The 18,597-nt window shown below is 40.5% G+C and overlaps 1 protein-coding gene across 5 annotated transcripts in view; it reads right to left on the reverse strand.

Moving 5' to 3' along the window:
* LOC127658658 (protein TANC1-like) overlaps positions 1-18,597 on the reverse strand; it is a 260,584-nt gene that overhangs the window by 86,587 nt on the left and 155,400 nt on the right. For all 5 annotated transcript variants that reach the window (XR_007972434.1, XM_052148063.1, XM_052148061.1 and 2 more), the window contains exons 11-13: positions 12,489-12,720; positions 10,907-11,073; positions 204-811 (exon numbers count right to left, since the gene is read on the reverse strand). Coding sequence is in view for 4 of the 5 variants with exons in the window: in XM_052148063.1 (XP_052004023.1) it covers positions 204-811; positions 10,907-11,073; positions 12,489-12,720 (1,007 nt within the window). In the remaining variant the exon portion in view is untranslated. The remainder of the gene's footprint in view (positions 1-203; positions 812-10,906; positions 11,074-12,488; positions 12,721-18,597) is intronic.

The following is an 18,597-nucleotide window of genomic DNA, read 5'->3' on the forward strand; positions in this document are numbered from 1 at the left end:
GTCTGATTATGTCTTCAAGTTCTCTAGGGGGAGGCTCACTTTCACCCAATTTGAAAACCCCTGATGTAAACAAACCTGGCATCGAAGCAGCTATGGCAGAAATGAAGAGGTGCATAATATGGCAGATAGTAACGCTTTAAAGGCGGGCTTGGCAACATGTCAGTTTGTTTGTAAAAGACAAATGTCACACCACTCAAGCTCACCTGGGGTCACACAAGAAGTCTGAGCTCTCTCCGTCACCCCGCCACACCAGCCACTCTCTGAAAGACGGGTGGCAAAACATACGTGTCTTATCCCTCCGTTTGATCAGGAAACACGACAGCATCTCCATTCTCTGCTGGAAGTCCTCCCACGCCAGTTCTCCTCTCACGCTGCCCGCGTTCAGCGCCTGAAACAGCTGCTCGTCCGTGAGGGGGTGAAGAGACGCCAGCGCCACGTTGAGGACAGGCATAGCGCGTTCAAACGCAGAGTTGCTCATAAACTTCATGTTGCACTGAAGCAGGTAGAGTTCTGACAGAGAGACGGGGACCACCTTGTAGCTTGCGCTCTTAATGACCAGATGACCCTTCTCGAAGAGGTCAAGGGTCAATTTTAGGTACAGGTATGACCCCTGGCTTCGGGAGGTCAGATGGGAGCTGACCTTGCCCACGATGATGGGGTCGGCTTTACCGTTCAGGGAAATGTTGTTGAGAATGTTCTGGCTGCTGCTGATGTGGTACTGTATGTAGGCGTTCAGGTCCGTCCCGATCTCTTTGCTGTCTGGGAATTCATCCAGGCTGATCTTGGAGAAGGGCAGCAGACTGGTGATCTCCTGTAAGGAAAATGCAGGAATTTCTCTGGATTAAGATGTAACCAAAGTGCTATCAAAGCTACCAAATGACTTCAGAGGACTAAAACATATTTGGACAGTTAAGCCTCACTCCGATGACACGATAAATCAGGGTTGCACAATTATAACAAAACTGATGATTATTTCTCTTAATATTGTAATCACAATTATTAATGTTGAATAATAAGTTATGTGATTATAAAGTGATTAGTATTCTTTATGAGCAAGTACAGAAGGCAACAACAACTTTTGAGCTGAAATCGAGAAGTGTAGGGCTGCAACTAATGATTATTTTGATAATCGATTAATGTCCATTATTTTTTTCATTTATTTTTTCGATTAACCGATTAATCAGATAAAACTATCTATCATCTGTAAATAAACCCAGTGCAGATTCATTCTTAAGCTTAAAAGTCTCATCCCGGTGCTCATTGTATTTCATGTGCTAGCATGGTGAGGGAAAACCATCTAAAACCAGCACACTTTACCTTCTGAGACACCTATTTTATATCCATGAAACTGCACAACTGATTACACTGAAACTGAAAATGTGGTATGATGTTGCACGTTTAATAAACCACAAAGCTCTCTTATTCTGTTGCAATCGGTGAATGCACGTGCTCACTTGTCAGTGAAGTTAAACGAAACGTGCTTGGTTTTTCATTCACAACAGTCTGCACTTATATAGCGCCTTTTTTAACCTTAGTGGTTACCAAAGCACTTTACACTGTGTCCCATTCACGCACACACACACACACACACACATTCATACACAAATGACGGCAGAGCTGCCATGCAAGGCGCTAGCCTGCCATTGGGAGCAACTTGGGGTTCAGTGTCTTGCCCAAGGACACTTCGTCATGTGCGCCGCCAACCCTGCAATTAGTGGCCGATCCGCTCTACCACCTGAGCCACAGACACGTATACATTATAAAACAGAAAATAGCAGTAAAGTTCTGTAAGTTATGCGTTGGAGAGAAACAACTCAAACAGTACACACATTCTGTCAATGCACCTGAAGCATTAACCGCTCCACATTAAACTGACTGCTTATTATGACCTTCTTTGAAGTGTTAATAAATTGTTCTCATGCGCTGGATAACTTGGGTCATGTTTTTTCCTCTTCAACTTGTCTCCGTCATTTTTCAAACGAGTTTCATCATGCAACACTAGGCTGTAAAGTGATGTCACTGACAGAGCTTCTCCGTGCTCTCTGCACATATCCAGCTAATCAATAATGACATTCATTGTTGATTAATTTTATTAGCGATTTTAATCGATTAGTTGTTGCACCATTAGAGAAATGCAACAATAATAGAACTGTCCCACATCTAGGTTGATTATAATGGGAGAGTTCAATTGTTGTTTCATCGTTCGCAGTTTTTTTATCGTGTTCATTGCAAGCAAGAAGCAAATCCACTGATTTTGCTTTTGTTCTAATGCTTCTTTGAGTGTCAGGTGATGTTTCTTCAACATTAATTTTCGTGTGCCAGAGGTGAAACATAAAGCAAGCATCTGGGCATCAATCTTTAAAACTTGCACTTTAAGACCAGTTGTCATTACTGATAGGACTATAAACAAATTGATGTGTCTCTGATTCAACATTTAATTGCAGTTTCATTGCTCACAAACTCTCAAACTAGGCAGTGGTGGATGTTCTAGAGTTTTGCATAATGAGGTGACAGAAACAGTTCATTTGCAAAACGATGATGTGTTTTGAACCCAATGAAAGTTTGACCTTGGGACACAATTCTTCAAACATAGCCCTTGACATTCAGAAGTTACAGCCCATTTCAGCTCTCATTTTAAGAGAAATTACACTCTTTCTGCAGTGTCTCCTGGCAGCATTTAATAAAATGATGGTCATTCAGCTGCTCCATCATGACAAGGCGGGCTCCTTCATAATGTGCATGACGAAGCGGATGGAAAAGCACAATGGTTTGCATTTTCTTTTGTCGAATTATTAGAATGTGCTTAAAAATTGTAAACATTTGGATGAAAACAGAGGTATTATTATTTTTCATGATTAGTTAATTGTGGCAGCTGTGATTGTAATCTTGATTACTTCTTTGATTAATTACTATAAATTAGGGATGTCCCCCGATACCATTTCTTGAGAACGAGTTTTCCATATCAACAGTTTATTTAAATTTTATCATCTAAATGGTGTCTTAATAAAATAATTCATAATAGAAAATTGAACTGTCAATGTGCTCTTTTCCCCCCCTTTTTTTTTTGTTGATGTGTATTTTATCCCCTTTTTCCTACCATTTTGGAATGTCCAATTCCCACTACTTAGTAGGTCCTCGTGGTGGCACGGTTACTTATCATGTGACTCATTGTGCATGACACCACGGAGACTCACAGCATGTGGAGGCTCATGCTACTCTCCACGATCCACACACAACTCGCCACACGCCACGTTGAGAGCGAGAACCACTAATCACGACCACGAGGAGGTTACCCCATGTGACTCTACCCTCCCTAGCAGCCGGGACAATTTGGTTGCTTAGGAGACCTGGCTGGAGTCACTCAGCACGCCCTGGATTCGACTCGCGACTCAAGGGGTGGTAGTCAGTATCAATCCTCGCTGAGATACCCAGACCCCCACTCAATGTGCTTTTTTTTTACAGAACCTCAAAGAACAATCCAAAATACAACATTGGGGTTATTTTTGGAAAATAAAGTGCTGCATAACCGAGCATTACAGATGTGAGATATTGTTTAAATATAACACAATATTATTGATTTATTATTATTATTATTATAGTAGTAGTAGGAGTATTAAAGTGAATATTAAATGACTATAGAGTAGTAATATATCTTATATATATATAATATATGTCTTACTTTTTCCCATTTAAATTGAGCTTTTGAGCAGATAGCACAAGTGCAATTTTCAAGCAAAACATTTTAGAGAGAAGATGGTTAACTTTCAAGTGATTAAAAATTATAAAATGTTTATAGTTAAATGTAGACGGGTTCCCCAAAAAGCATGGGGTTTTATATAAACTGATATCTGCTGCATTATGTATAAGCACCACTTTGTCTCAAAGTCATCAGAGGTCACAAGATCAACTGGGACACCACACAAACACAGGCTCTCTCTCTCTCTCTCTCTCTCTCTCTTTCTCTCTCTCTCTGTGCGTCTCTCTCTCTCTCTCTCTCTCTCTCTCTGTGTGCTACATGGCGAGACCTCTGCTGAAATACAGCAATGCAGAGGTCTTCTTCAAAGGCTGCTCTGCTCTGGTGCATTACACCGCAGCAAATAAAGAGAAAGCTGCTCTGTAACTGATATTTATGTATACGCTTTAAAATGGTGCTTTTTATTTTTAAATTGATAATTTCAGCCATTGTAGCCAGTGATTCAAAGTGTTTAATGCAAGAACTAAACTTATGTAATAATACAGCACACCCTTCTCCAGGGCAAGTTACTTATTTGACGGATTAAAAAAAATTAAGAAGAACAAGTCATTTGTGCAAGAGAAAGGTGCTGGCACTACTTGAAATTTTGTAAGCTGAATGAGTGTTTTAAAAATTTGAACACTTGCATGGAAATCTGGAATCTTAAGATCTGAGTTCATGCCATAAACATTTGTATTACAAGACTGACTGACAGTTCTAGCAACTGACCCGAAACTTTTTCCACAGTGGCCCCGGACCATGGGGCAGTCCTTTTTGTCGAGCCCTGGACAAAGTGCAATTTTCCAGGACATTTAATGTGCCCAACAAGTGCAATATTGAAGCATAAATACACACGTCTATTTAAATCGAGGTTTTATTTTGGAGTTTGTTTTTGACAGTGCTTTCTCACCTCCAGATAAGCAGTTTAACTTGAGGCCCAGTGTGCTGTGCACTTCAGAGTGCTCTCTGTCATCGCACACACTCAAGAGCACACGTGATGATTACGATGAGGTGTTTTCAGTGTATGAGCGGCCTGCTTCACACATTCATAATGAAGCAAGCTTCACTTACCGATTATATATTTATCTAATTAAATCAGACTTTTGCAGATTATCACACTGGGACATATTGCAATTTTAATTTGATTAATTGTTCATTCAAACATTCATTTTCGTCCATATATGTCATATTTCATTACATTTAGTGTTTTTAGCCAATTATATTTTTATGACTAGATTTTGCGATTCCGACCACATAATACATGTTGTAATCATGGTATAAGCAGACTCTGATCATTTAATTATTTATGAAAAATAAATTCAGATCCTGAGGTGTGAATGCTGGATCACTATGCAAACAACTGTGGGAATTCTTTTTATATAAAAAATCAGTGGTCCGACTGTCATAGTTGTCTAAAGTTTATAACTCAAATGTTTTTGTGGTTAACACAACAGCAATGTTGGAATGAAAATTTGTATTTTGCACTACTGTATAAAATATTAAACTATTTTCTTGGAGCAAAGTATACGTGACAGAAGATGAGCATAGAAAGTATGCGACAGGGATTCGTTCATGACAGTCAACCCAGGGTTACTACAGCTTAAGGCAAGTTTTGATTTAAGACTTTTTAATGCCACTTGGAATTAAATTTAAGACCAACTTAACAATAACCAAAATTGAAGAAAAAAACAACAACAACATCAATTACTTATGGTTAGGGACGATTTTGACCAAATGTTTACTGTAATGTTTTACTTTGTCGCTGCAGGTCGCCAGTGGGCGTTCCCACTACTGGTTGCCTAGTAACGTTTATAAATGACATTCACGGATGCCATTCCATTGCTCTTGACAGCAAATCGCTTTTCTTGGCGCTAAAAACAAATATTTTGGAGGGAAAAAAATAAATCTAAATGGAATCAGTACATAAAATGCTTTATATCAAAGATGAACAAGAAACAAGGCGTGCTGTTTGCCATAGCGGCTGTTTATCTGCCACGAAAACGCAAAGACTGGTCTGTCTTGGTCCACAAAACCATTCAATCTCTGAGTAAATGGTAAATAGTCTGCACTTATATAGGGCCTTTTAACCTTAATGGTATTTAAAGCGCTTTACACTGTGACACATTCACCCATTCATACACACATTCACACACCAATGGCGGCAGAGCTGCCATGCAAGGTGCTAGCCTGCCATTGGGAGCAACTTGGGGTTCAGTGTCTTGTCCAAGGACACTTTGGCATGTGGAGTTGTGTGGGGCGGGAATCGAACCACCAATCCTGCGATTAGTGGCCGACCCGCTCTACCAACTGAGCCAACTGAGCTCTATCGTCTTCTCTCGTATTGGCTGTCGCTCCCATAAGTCGCTCTTCATTTGAATAAAGTTAAACTTGTCTCAACTTTGTTGCGTCGCTGGACACGCCCACAACTGGTCGGCAAAGATCACGACAGCTCGTGACGCTGGAAGTCACCAGCTCTCATTGAAAATGAATGGGATGATGTCGCTGGCAGTGTGTACGCAGCTTGACTGACTCTTTTGTATTCGACCAACTTGTGAATGGTCCTACACATGTTCATGGGCACACTTTGGATCTTAATCTGTCCCTTGATTTGTCTATCTCTGATATTGAGATATGTGACATTACTTTTGCTGATGACAAGCCTGTATTGTTTTCTGTTTCTCTCCTACGCCAAACTGTGAAATCCCATATTCCTATTCGCTGGTCTCGTACAATTACTTCTACCACAAAACAAGACTTCACTGATGCATAAACAGAGGTATTACAATCCTCTCAGTCTGTTTCTCACTTACACTGCAGCGCTGAGGAGAATATTAATGCTTTTAACTTCACCTGCACCAAGATGCTGAACTCGGTTGCTTCTTTGAGGGTGAAATATGTTAAACCAAAACCAGATCCTTGGATGAACGATGCTATTCAATCTTTAAGTGGATATGCAGAACAGCAGAATGAAAATGGAAGGACAAACTTCAGGTGTCATTTGAAATTTTAAGAGATTCATTATCTAAGTGAAAGCAGCAAGGACAAAATACTTTTCTGATGTTATTGCTAATAACCGTCATAGGCCTGGAGTCCTTTTTACCACTTTACTTTCTGTCAATACGCCTCGTGACAGTGAAATTTCCCCAACAACATGTGACCATTTCCCCAATTATTTTATTGATAAGATTGCAGATGTCAGATCACGCATTCAGAACCTCCTGTGCGATTCATCGCCTCCAGCTATTTGTTCTGCCGCTCTGTCAATTTGAACCTATCGAACAATTCAAGCCCCATGATGTTATCCCGACATGACTTCTGAAACTAATTATAGACATGGTTGGACGTAGCATTTGTCTATAATAAATGAGTGTTTGGTTGCTGGGACTGTACCGGAGTACTTCAAACTTGCTGTACTGCAGCCTCTCCTTAAAGAAACATAACCTTGATACGACCATTCTCTCCACTTTTAGACTTATTTCTAAATGAACTTTTATCTAAAGAATACTTGTCCAGTTCAAGTACAAGGTCTTCCAGTCTGGTTTTAGATCTCAGCACAGCACCGAATCTGCCCTTTTAAAAGTTTTTAACATCTGTGGCAGGGCGGAGGGCGGGGCCGGGTCGTGATCCTACACACCGGTCCCGTATTAGGCTAATCAAGCCTCCCGAGAGGGATAAAGGTCGACTGCAGAGGATCGTGCGGGAGAGAGAGATTTACGGATATGTCCGTCATGTGTGTGTTTGTCCTTTGTTTCAGTCTAATACGGGACCGGGTGTGTAGGATCACGACCCGGCCCCACTCTCCGCCCTGCCACGATCTTTTTAACTGTTGATTCTGGGAATTCTGTGATTTTGGTGCTATTAGATCTTAGCGCAGCCTTTGATACCGTGGATCATGGCATCCTTATCTCACGCCTTGAGCAGTATGCAGGCATCCGTGGTAACACTCTTAGCTGGTTTAAATCTTATCTTTCAAACAGAAGCTTTTCAGTTTGTTTTGGTGAATTTTCATCTGTCTCAGCCCCTCTCACCTGTGGCGTTCCTCATGGCTCTATTGTGGCTCCCGTATTGTTTTCGCTTTATATGTTACCTTTAGAAAGTGTGCTTTAGAAACATGTGGTATCTTTTCATTGTTATGCAAATGATACACAAATGTGCTTACCTTTGTAATAAATGATGGTAACACACAAGAACCTTTACTGAACTGTCTAGAGGTTCTCAAATCGTGGATGTCTTTACATTTTTTATGCCTTAATGACACATAATCTGAGATAATTATGTTTGGTACCTCTCACTCTGCTAGCCCTTTCCTCAAAACGTTTGTGAGAAATCTAGGCTTTGTATGTGACAGCACCCTGAAGTTCGAACTAGCTTTTTTCAATGGAGACTTTTAACTAAAGTCAAGCCTTTCTTGTCATTAAAGGACCTTGAAAAGGTCATTCATGCATTTATTTTTGCCCTTCTGGATTACTGTAATTCCCTTAATATAGGTGTTAGCCATGCTTCCCATTACAAATGGTTAGGGCTGGGCGATAAAACAATATCGATATATATCACGATAAAGAAAACCCACGATAAGCTTTTAAGGAATTTTCGATATTTACTGCGTGTCGCTAAAACACAAGCAGTTCGGCTTTCTCAGGCTGAGTTTCCACTGGGGCGGACGAAATCCGCTCGAAGGCGCTCACAGCGCTTGGAGAGAGTTCGCTCCGCACCGCTGCCAATCCTACGATCCACCTTGCGAGCGTGACACTCGGCTTTCATAGGAATTAAATGAAAACGCTCTCAGCTTCGCTCACAACGCGCCAGTGGTAACGTAGGGTCAGACTGGATGAACTTGCTAATGCTAGCTGCCTTGCTAACGATCCATCCGCACTGCAAGACTTCATGACAGCGGTTGCGTCCTCTCATCATCTCTAGTGAAGAGCGCGACAGAACAACAGTGATGTGGACAACAGCTCTGATCTTTCTGCGCTGTAATCTTGAATATTGTTCTCTAGCACCAAACATGCATCATTTCTGCCCTGTCCCGCTCCGCACGCGTCGCCTCTTTTCCCTGCATGTGTGCAGACATGAAGTGCCGCATGAGTTAACGTGGTTTCAAAAGCACCTTTTAGACCAAAACGTTTTTCCCTTCTAAATGTATCTTTATTAATCAGCATGTTACGAGCCTTTAATAATAAAAAAATCCAATAAACAAATCGATTTCTGTTCTAATTTTGTGAAAATTAATTAGATGTCTGGAATGGAAAAGGAAAGACTAAAATTACTAGTTGGTCGACGAGTCTCTCACTTTAATGAAAATGTAAAAACGTTTCCTAAATGTTCTCTCGGGACACCCCTGAACCCACATTCACCATCATTCCAGTCACAAGGGCTTCTGTGCCCCTGAAAAAATATTTCATTTTAATGTAAAAATATTCCAACAAATACTGGACTGCTGTCACTATGAACAAACAGATGATCTTTAACATTCATTTTCAATTGATAAACGGTAAAAGACCCCGCAGACCACGCTGCTTTGGCCGTCTCTGGACCCCCTGTGCCGTTTTGTAGAGACTATTTTGACTGTTTAGAATTTATTTTTTCTTCTTTTCTTCCGTCAACTTGGAAATAAAAAAGAAAGTGCAACGTGTGAATGTATATCGTGATAAATATCAATATCGAACAATATGAAAAAGATTATCGTGATAACAATTTTGTCCGCCCAGCCATATCGCCCAGCCCTACAAATGGTCCAAAATGCAGCAGCAAGAATGCTGACGGTGCTTGCAACGGGGCCATATTACTCCAATTTTACATTCCCTTCACTGGCTCCCTGTTCAATACAGAATTGAATATAAATGACTGCTTTTTGTTTTTAAATCTCTCAATGGATTAGCGCCCTCATACCTTGCTGATATGCTACATACACATAACCCCCAAAGATCTCTTAGATCAGAAGCTTTTGACAGTTCCTAAATTTAGACTAAAGGCAACTGCACCTTTGCGGTAGCAGCTCCTAAACTTTAAAACAACTTACCAAATAATATTAGAACTGCTTTAACAATATCAGATTTTAAAACTAAGCTGAAAACATATTTGTTTACCTTGGCATTTAACCAACCTTAGAGGCTGTATTTTTTGTGAGATTCTGTGTGGGCAATGTAGAGCGGAGGAGGGCGGGGCCGGGCTGGAACGAAACACGCCCGGTCCCCAATCAGCCCGATGGGGTGCGCGAGGGATAAAGGTGGCCGGTGATGAGAGTTCGAGAGAGAGAATTACAGGCAGCTGCCCTGTATGTGTTTATGTTTGTGTGGTTTTGGTTAAGTTCATCATTAAACATTATTTATATTGCCAAGCTGGTTCTCGCCGCCGCCTCCTTTCACTTTAACCCTCCTTTACAGGCATGTATAGGTTCTTGGTCTTGGACATTGGTCAACGTCTGTTTTTTTAAACTGTGCTCTATAAATAAAAGTGCATCTCACTTTGCCAGACTAGTAACAGTTCTGCCTCACTTGTAGTAATGGTTTTGGAACAGAAAGCATTAGTAGGCTTTCATAACTACAAACATCACACATACACGCACAACCAATCTGTCGTCTGCCACATATCAAACTGTAGACGATTCTGCTCTGTTAGCCTCGAAGTACCTTACAAGCTGTCAAAACTCAGCAAACAGAGAAACACTTCCTCTCCCTTGAATTCTCTCCCATTTCCGTTTCACCTCCCCCTGTCTGGACGACTGTCTAGCTGTCATACCATCTGGTTTGGTGGGTCAGTGTTGCTTATTACAGGTACTAGATCCCATGCACAAAGTTACAACATGAGGTGGAGAGAGTCTGAAATCCTGAATGTAGCAGATGGCGGCGGAAGGGCGTTTAATTTTCATTGATGTTAGCCATTCGTAACAGTAGGTGAACTACACATAAAACTGAGCATTTCAGACACAGGGCCAAAGACAGGATAGAAAAAGGTCATGAAATGCAGGTGTGAACCCCAAGGAAGAAAATGAAATAGAAAATATGCATGTCATGTCCCCTTTAAGAAAATAAACATATAAATAAATGTTATTACTTAACATCATTTTCATAAGAAAAATGGAGTAAATCTAGAATATCAAGAATTCTCAGGAAATGTCTCTGTATAATTGTGAAGTTAAGCATGTGCAGGGAACGGTGTACATTCATGTCTTACCAAAAGACTTGTTCTCACGGTGACGATCAGTTTGAGCCAGCTGGGGAACTTGGGATTGATCTTGGTAACGAAGGAGGCAATAGTGTCGCCATAGTCTGGTTTATGAAACTCCGCCTCGTTCAGCCCGTCAATCAAGATGATGTAATCTTCCTCTGGAATCTTCCTCTCTATAGAAAATAAATACATAAAATATTCTGATATTCTGAACAGATCCTCCTGCCGTGCACCAACGACAGTTGAGTGTTTACCACGGTGTAACATCACCATTTCTTCTAACAGCACTTATTAAGAATTTGACAATGAAGACACAAATTTACAGGTACAGGTCTTTGTTGCCGTATTTTGCGCTTCATAATGCACCACACATTCTCAATTGCAGACAGGTCAGGACTGCTGGCAGGACAATCTAGCACCCGTACTCTCATGCACTTGTATTCCAGGTGGTCTGTGGTTTGACATTGTCCTGATGGAAATTGCAGGCACGTCCCTGGAAAAGACGGCGTCTGGACGGCATTACATTTGCGCCAAAATGCGTACATATCTGTCTGCATTAATGTTATCCTCACAGCTGTGCAAGTTACCCATGCCATAGTCACTGACACACCCAATATCCTGACAGACACTGGCTTTTGGACCCGACGCCGATAGCAGCTTGGATAGTCCTTTTCCTCTTTGGTCCGGAGAACAAGAGGAAAAACTATTTGAAATGTGGACTATAAAACACGATTCCACCATTCTACTTTCCATCACAAATGAGCCCAGAGAAGTCGCCGGAGAGTCTGGACAGTGATGATGTATGGCTTCTGCTTTTCATATTAAAGCTTTATCTTCATAGCAGTGAATGGTGTTGACTGACAAAGTTTTCCGAAAGTAATTCCGAGCCCATGACATGATATCCTTTACAGACGAATGCTGGTTTTTAAGACAATGACTTCTTGTGTCTTTATTGCTCAAATGCTTATTAAGTGTAATTAGAATAATTGTGATGTTACATTATTATAAACACTCGACTGTATCAAAGTTTTTGTAGCATGTTGCAATCATCTGAACAAGGTAACACATCAAATAATGTGCCGTGGTAGTGCTTTTAATATAGCATAGGATGAATACAATATATAAATCATTCTCATTGTTTACAGTCCCAACTTTTTCTGAATTAGAGATGTAATTAAAGCTAACATGAAATGACAATCTCAGCCCATTTTACATAGAAATGTAGGACAGTACTTGATTTTATCCATCAGGAGTTGACTGGACCATGAAAATTGGGTGGTATTGTACATATTATACCAGAAAGGAAGGGGTTTTGTCATTTGCAATTGTCGTCAGTGAAGGACAGGGTTGAAGGGGTTGAAAATTAAGAGAGCTTGATGACATCATCAGGACAGTAAAATTGTATTATCAGAGGCAGATCAAGTAAATACATATTGATGAAAGATAACCAATACTAAAATGTTTGTTTCTTTGGAGTAACACGCACAGATTAATGATTCACCATAAGACCAGGAACGTGCATTAAGAGAGTAAACAGGGCGAATGTTGATCTACTGCTGACTTTATCAGGCTGGTTGTGTTTGTGTACCTTTGCGTAGGTTGGCGAGCGGTTGGAGGATGCCCCGGCGAAAGGCAGCCAATGGGTCTTGCACGCAGGAGCGCAGACTGAGCATGCTCTGCAGATGAGGATCTTTCAGCAGCAGCTCGCGGTATGCGGTGAGCTGATGCGCTCGGCACAGAAGAGCCGCAATGCTGTGCACAAACTCAGGAACTAGACACGTGTACGTGTTATCAGCCTGACAATAATGATACGCCACCACCTGCAGAAAGAAAGAAAGAAAGAGAACTTTAAAACCTTAATATTCATATAATTTATATTTATAATGATGCTGCACTTTCAGTAGTTTTGATGGTAACATTTTACATACAATAATTTTTCAACCATTTGATGACTTTCTGTATATGGGTTTTTCTTCAACTTCTTTTAATATTAAACCGTGTAAATCCATTATAGAAATATAAAGTTTTACCTCGTGAGACCCTGTATCCACATGCATGGACATTACAATTTGGCTTCGCTATAGGCTCTGCTTAAGTTAATTTCTTTAAAACCAACTGATCTCAGTTCAGGAGACTCCAGGCTGTCATTAAAGGGTTAAACTTTCAGCACACCGAGTCATGCGACAAAACAACATGGTGCCAGTCTCAGACGAATTTGTGTTTGGAAGAAACTGCAACAAAGTTTACACATTAAAACCAGTTTGAATCAAAAGAGTAGAGTCTATAGTATCATCCGATATGCAATTTTAAAAATGTAATTGATTTACCATAAAACAACATGCTGCTAAACACAATGTCCACGTCACGTGGACAATAGGACTTCTATATTCACTGTGCATTATCACACTGGGAAACAATGGATGCATCCAAATGCTGGAAAATGTTTCTTTTAGAGGATTTATATGGAGTTAGGATGAAAATAAGGTGCATTTCAAACTGTTCTGAGACCAGTGCAGACAGACAGCACACTGGAGTCATTCACTAATTAGGGGGCAAGGGAGCATCCTATAGCTTTCCTATGCAAGTGCATTGACTCCTAACATCTGGTCAAAAATTCAGTTTCATGCCGCAGATGATCTTTGCACACATCAACATGGTTGGCAGACACAATCAGTACATACATCGATTTTTCATGCATTTTTTACGTGGTTGGCAGTGATTGGACATTGCTGACCATTACTTTAAATTAAAATTCAACTTTGGTATAAACTTTTTTTGCATGTTTCTTAGGGGCTACTTGATACAAATCAAAAAGGGGAATAGAAATTGCAAACAGCAGTCAAGCTTGGGTCTCAAGAGGGTAAAACTATGCTAATCAAAACAAAGAGTTTAGACTAGTTCTAAACAAACATTTATTATGTGAAAATGATTTCTACACATTTTTCAAACATTACGACTGTCTCATAGTTTTGGTGTCTTTCCACCACACCAAACCATAATGAAGTTTATTCAAAAGTTATGTACTTGTGTATTGAATAAACACCCTTAAATTGCTGAAAATGGTTCAAATGGTGAGTGTTTTTTTCTTCAATCAAAGGAACCATTATTTGAACCAAACAAACATTGTAGCAAAGTAGATTCAAACTGTTTGCAAGAGGTAAAATATATTTAATCAAGGCTAGTTCAAATGGTCAAGTCAATGTTTCTAACTAAATGAACACAAGGATGAATATTTAATATTACAGCAATACTAATGACACAAGTGCAGCAAGACTTTGAAAACATTTTTTTGTGTGATGATGCTAATAAATCGTGGAATCACAATGAATTGATGAATTGAAATGGACGGTTTGATCCAGTTCGCCAAAATGTATCATTTACATTGCATTTACGCATTTGGCAGACGCTTTTTTCAAAGCGACTTACAGTGCACTTATTACAGGGACAATCCTCCCGGAGCAACCTGGAGTTAAGTGTCTTACTCAAGGACACAATGGTGGTGACTGTGGGGATCGAACCAGCGACCTTCTGATTACCAGTTTACCAGTTATGTGGTTTAGACCACTACCCCACCACCACTCCCAAAATGTAACACTATTAACACGGGGGCTTAATGGCTTAATTAAAATTCCACCCTTGAAAATTTCAAATTCCCAAAAAGATGCATCATCCCAGGGAATAAATTAAACCAAATATTTATCTCTGAAGAAATTAGCAGAGTTCACCACAGTCAAAGGAGTGAAACTCTTGGTATGTTTGGCCACAGCGAAGAAACCTAGCAGTGAATCGTATGAGAGCAGGGTATCCAGAGGCATTGGTCGCTCTTAATTTGCTGTCATGTATTATTGAAACCTCTGTTTAACAGATGGGCATATTTCCCATTTGGACAGTTGGCGTTAATAGGAATGCCGTGATGCTGGTCCTGAGACGAGCTCTGTGAAAAGAGCATCAATCTAAAGCTCCTTGAGGTGCAGGGACCATTAACTCACTCACTTGGAACAAACCGTGGAATAAAGAAACTCCAAAGTGCTGGTTCCAAATCCCACATTTACAATAGGACCAGTGTAGCCTGGTTCCCGAACGAATGACTCGTTTAAGATGATTATTTAAGTGCATAAAAAATACAGCTCGTCCAGTGTAGTTCGGTTCCCGAACGAATGACTCTTATGAGCCTGTTCTTTTGAATCTACAGCATGAAAAACACAGCGTGACTAGTGTAGTCCAAACCCCCAAAAAAATTACTCTTGAGTTTGTTCTTTTAAGTGAATTAAGAACATAAAGCGTGATCTGTGTAGTTTGGTTCCCGAACGAATGACTCTTTTGAGCCGGTTCTTTTGAATCTTCAGCACGCAACACATAGCATGTCCAGTGTAGTTCGGTTCCCGAACGAATGACTCTTATGAACCGGTTCTTTTGAATCTTCAGCACAGAATACATAGCATGTCCAGAGTAGTTCGGTTCCCGAACGAATGACTCTTATGAACCGGTTCTTTTGAATCTTCAGCACAGAATACATAGCATGTCCAGTGTAGTTCGGTTCCCGAACGAATGACTCTTTTGAGCCGGTTCTTTTGAATCTTCAGCACGCAACACATAGCATGTCCAGTGTAGTTCGGTTCCCGAACGAATGATTCTTTGAGCGGTTCTTTTGAATCTTCAGCACGGAACACATAGCATGTCCAGTGTAGTTCGGTTCCCGAACGAATGACTCTTATGAGCCGGTTCTTTTGAATCTTCAGCACGCAACACATAGCATGTCCAGTGTAGTTCGGTTCCCGAGCGAATGACTCTTTGAGCCGGTTCTTTTGAATCTTCAGCACGGAACACATAGCATGTCCAGTGTAGTTCGGTTCCCGAACGAATGACTCTTTTGAGCCGGTTCTTTTGAATCTTCAGCACGGAACACATAGCATGTCCAGTGTAGTTCGGTTCCCGAACGAATGACTCTTATGAGCCGGTTCTTTTGAATCTTCAGCACGGAACACATAGCATGTCCAGTGTAGTTCGGTTCCCGAACGAATGACTCTTATGAACCGGTTCTTTTGAATCTTCAGCACAGAACACATAGCATGTCCAGTGTAGTTCGGTTCCCGAACGAATGACTCTTATGAACCGGTTCTTTTGAATCTTCAGCACGGAACACATAGCACGTCCAGTGTAGTTCGGTTTCCGAATGAATGACTCTTATGAGCCGGTTCTTTTGAATCTTCAGCAAGGAACACATAGCACGTCCAGTGTAGTTCGGTTCCTGAACAAATGACTCTTATGAGCCGGTTCTTTTGAATCTTCAGCAAGGAACACATAGCATGTCCAGTGTAGTTCGGTTCCCGAACAAATGACTCTTATGAGCCAGTTCTTTTGAATCTACAGCATGAAACACACAGCGCGACTAGTGTAGTCCAAACCCCCAAAAAATGACTCTTTTGAGTCTGTTCTTATAAGTGAATCAAGAACATACAAAGTGACCAGTATAAACGATTCCCAAATGAACGACTCTTTTGAGCTAGTTCTTTTGAATCTACAGCGTGAAAAACACAGCATGATCAGTGTAGTCCAATTGTAAACAAATGACTCTCTCGTGACGTTTCTTTTAAGAGTATTTGAAGCATACAATGTGACCAGTGTATTTTGAATCTATGGTGTTTAACACACAGTACGACCAATGCAGTCCACTTTCCCAAAAATGACTCGGAAGTGAATCAAAAGCATACAGTGTGACCAGTGTAGTGCGGCTCCTGAACGAATGATTGTTCTGAATCTTTTGAACAGCACTGAACAAACAGCTCTACTAACATAGTCCTGTTCCAGAATGAATGACTCTTACGAGTCGGCTCTTTTTAGTGAACACATGCATCAGTCAAACTGATTACTGAATTCATCTTTGTGATGCACAAGTAATGACTTTCGTCATAAATAAGAACTTTAAAACGTGTTATGTAACGTCGTACTCAATGCTTGCGAGACTACAATCAGTCAGTGAAGATACTGACAGGTTGATTTTGAAATATGCATGTGTTTTGTTTTTATATCACTGTAACACAGCTTCAAGTGACCTCTTTTTCAAAACAGTGACATCAGCAAATATGATAAGAGAACCAAGGTTACATAATAACAAGCAGGTATTAAAAAGATAATCATTTTAAGGCGTAATAGTTCAACTCACCGCCAACACTATGCAAATATGTTAACTAATCAGTCAACAAACTAACGTAAACCGCTGGAAATACTGAGCTTGAGTTCATATGACTGATGCATGCTGGGTACAATGAATATGCCGTTCATTTTCCAAATGCAACATAGTCATTTGTCCCAAAAAATTACCATCATGTTGTAAACTGATTAGGGACTAGTGTCTAATTAAGTGCTTTTGTCTAATCAATAAATGTGCAATTTTCCACTGTCTGCTGTGCATTTCCTGTCCAGGAGCCTTAGCGCCCACGAGGGTGCAATTCCCTTTAAATACGACCAAATGACCACCCTGCTAACCTGTTGCCATGGTAACACACGAGGGAGGACTTGTCCCCCGGGAAACATGGATGATACATCATTTAGCTCACATAGTGTTTGACAGAGGACAGAGACATACACAGAGACAGCACAGCCAATCAGCCACAACCTCTCGCGCTGCGGGCAAAGAACATTAAACATTTCAAGTCACCAGGAGACAGAATGTGATATTCTCCCAAAACACAAAGACGTTTGGGTAGATTTTTATGACAATCCTCTGTGTAAACACCACGATCTGTCCAAAAAAAACTAAAGCAATGACAGACCCTGTTTTTCTGAGCGAATATTGTCTCTTTATAACAAGGCCTTTTTTGACCTTTAGAAAACACATGCACACGCCATATTTAATGTTTACTTTCGTTTGGCTTACGTGAATGAAAACAGGTGCAACAAAAATAAGATTTGTGTAAAAAAAAAGTCCATTATGGTGCGTTCACATACAATGCGAAGTGAGCGTTTCGCGCAGTTTGATTACATACAAAGTCAATGCAAAGATGCAAATAGACGTCATAGAGATGTGATGCCGGGCGGCGTGAATGAAGCGAATGGCGCGACTCGAACACGCAAAATCAATGAATTGCCGTATTCAATGATGCATTGTCACGAAAGCCTATCAGCATTGAGATTGTCCGGATGTCACTGAATTAGTAGCAGAGGAAATCTGGGAAAAATGGATGAAAGAATAGTTGTAGCGGTGTGTGGGCAACCGGAATCGTATGACACAACGTCATACATGTACAGAGACCGGACGAATAAAGACATCGCTGGGAGGAAAGTGAGCGAGGAAGTTGAACGACCTGGTAAGTTCTGAAAATATGCGCGTCTACTTGATTCCAGCTATTGGTTGTACTTTACTATGAACAATTCGTAGAAGTCCCTTCTCCTGTCCTTTTCCGGAAGAGAAGCGGGAATACTTGCGGGTTCGCAATACTCACGCGAATGTGAGTTTAAACATGCATTTATAATCCAGCGCGAGCATCGCATTGTATTGTATGTGAACAGTTAGACTCCTAATATAGTTGCTGGGTCATAATTTTTGGGTCCTTAAACAAAATTAAAAATGCTCTTAGTTTACGTCATACTTAGTTCTTTATTATTATTATGACTGTTTATCTGAATAAAAGCAATGTTAGCTTAAGAAAACACTGGAGAAACACTTGCACTCAATGTGACGTTGGTTTAATTCAGCA

Source organism: Xyrauchen texanus, chromosome 18, assembly GCF_025860055.1.
Source record: "Xyrauchen texanus isolate HMW12.3.18 chromosome 18, RBS_HiC_50CHRs, whole genome shotgun sequence".
Taxonomy (NCBI): domain Eukaryota; kingdom Metazoa; phylum Chordata; class Actinopteri; order Cypriniformes; family Catostomidae; genus Xyrauchen; species Xyrauchen texanus.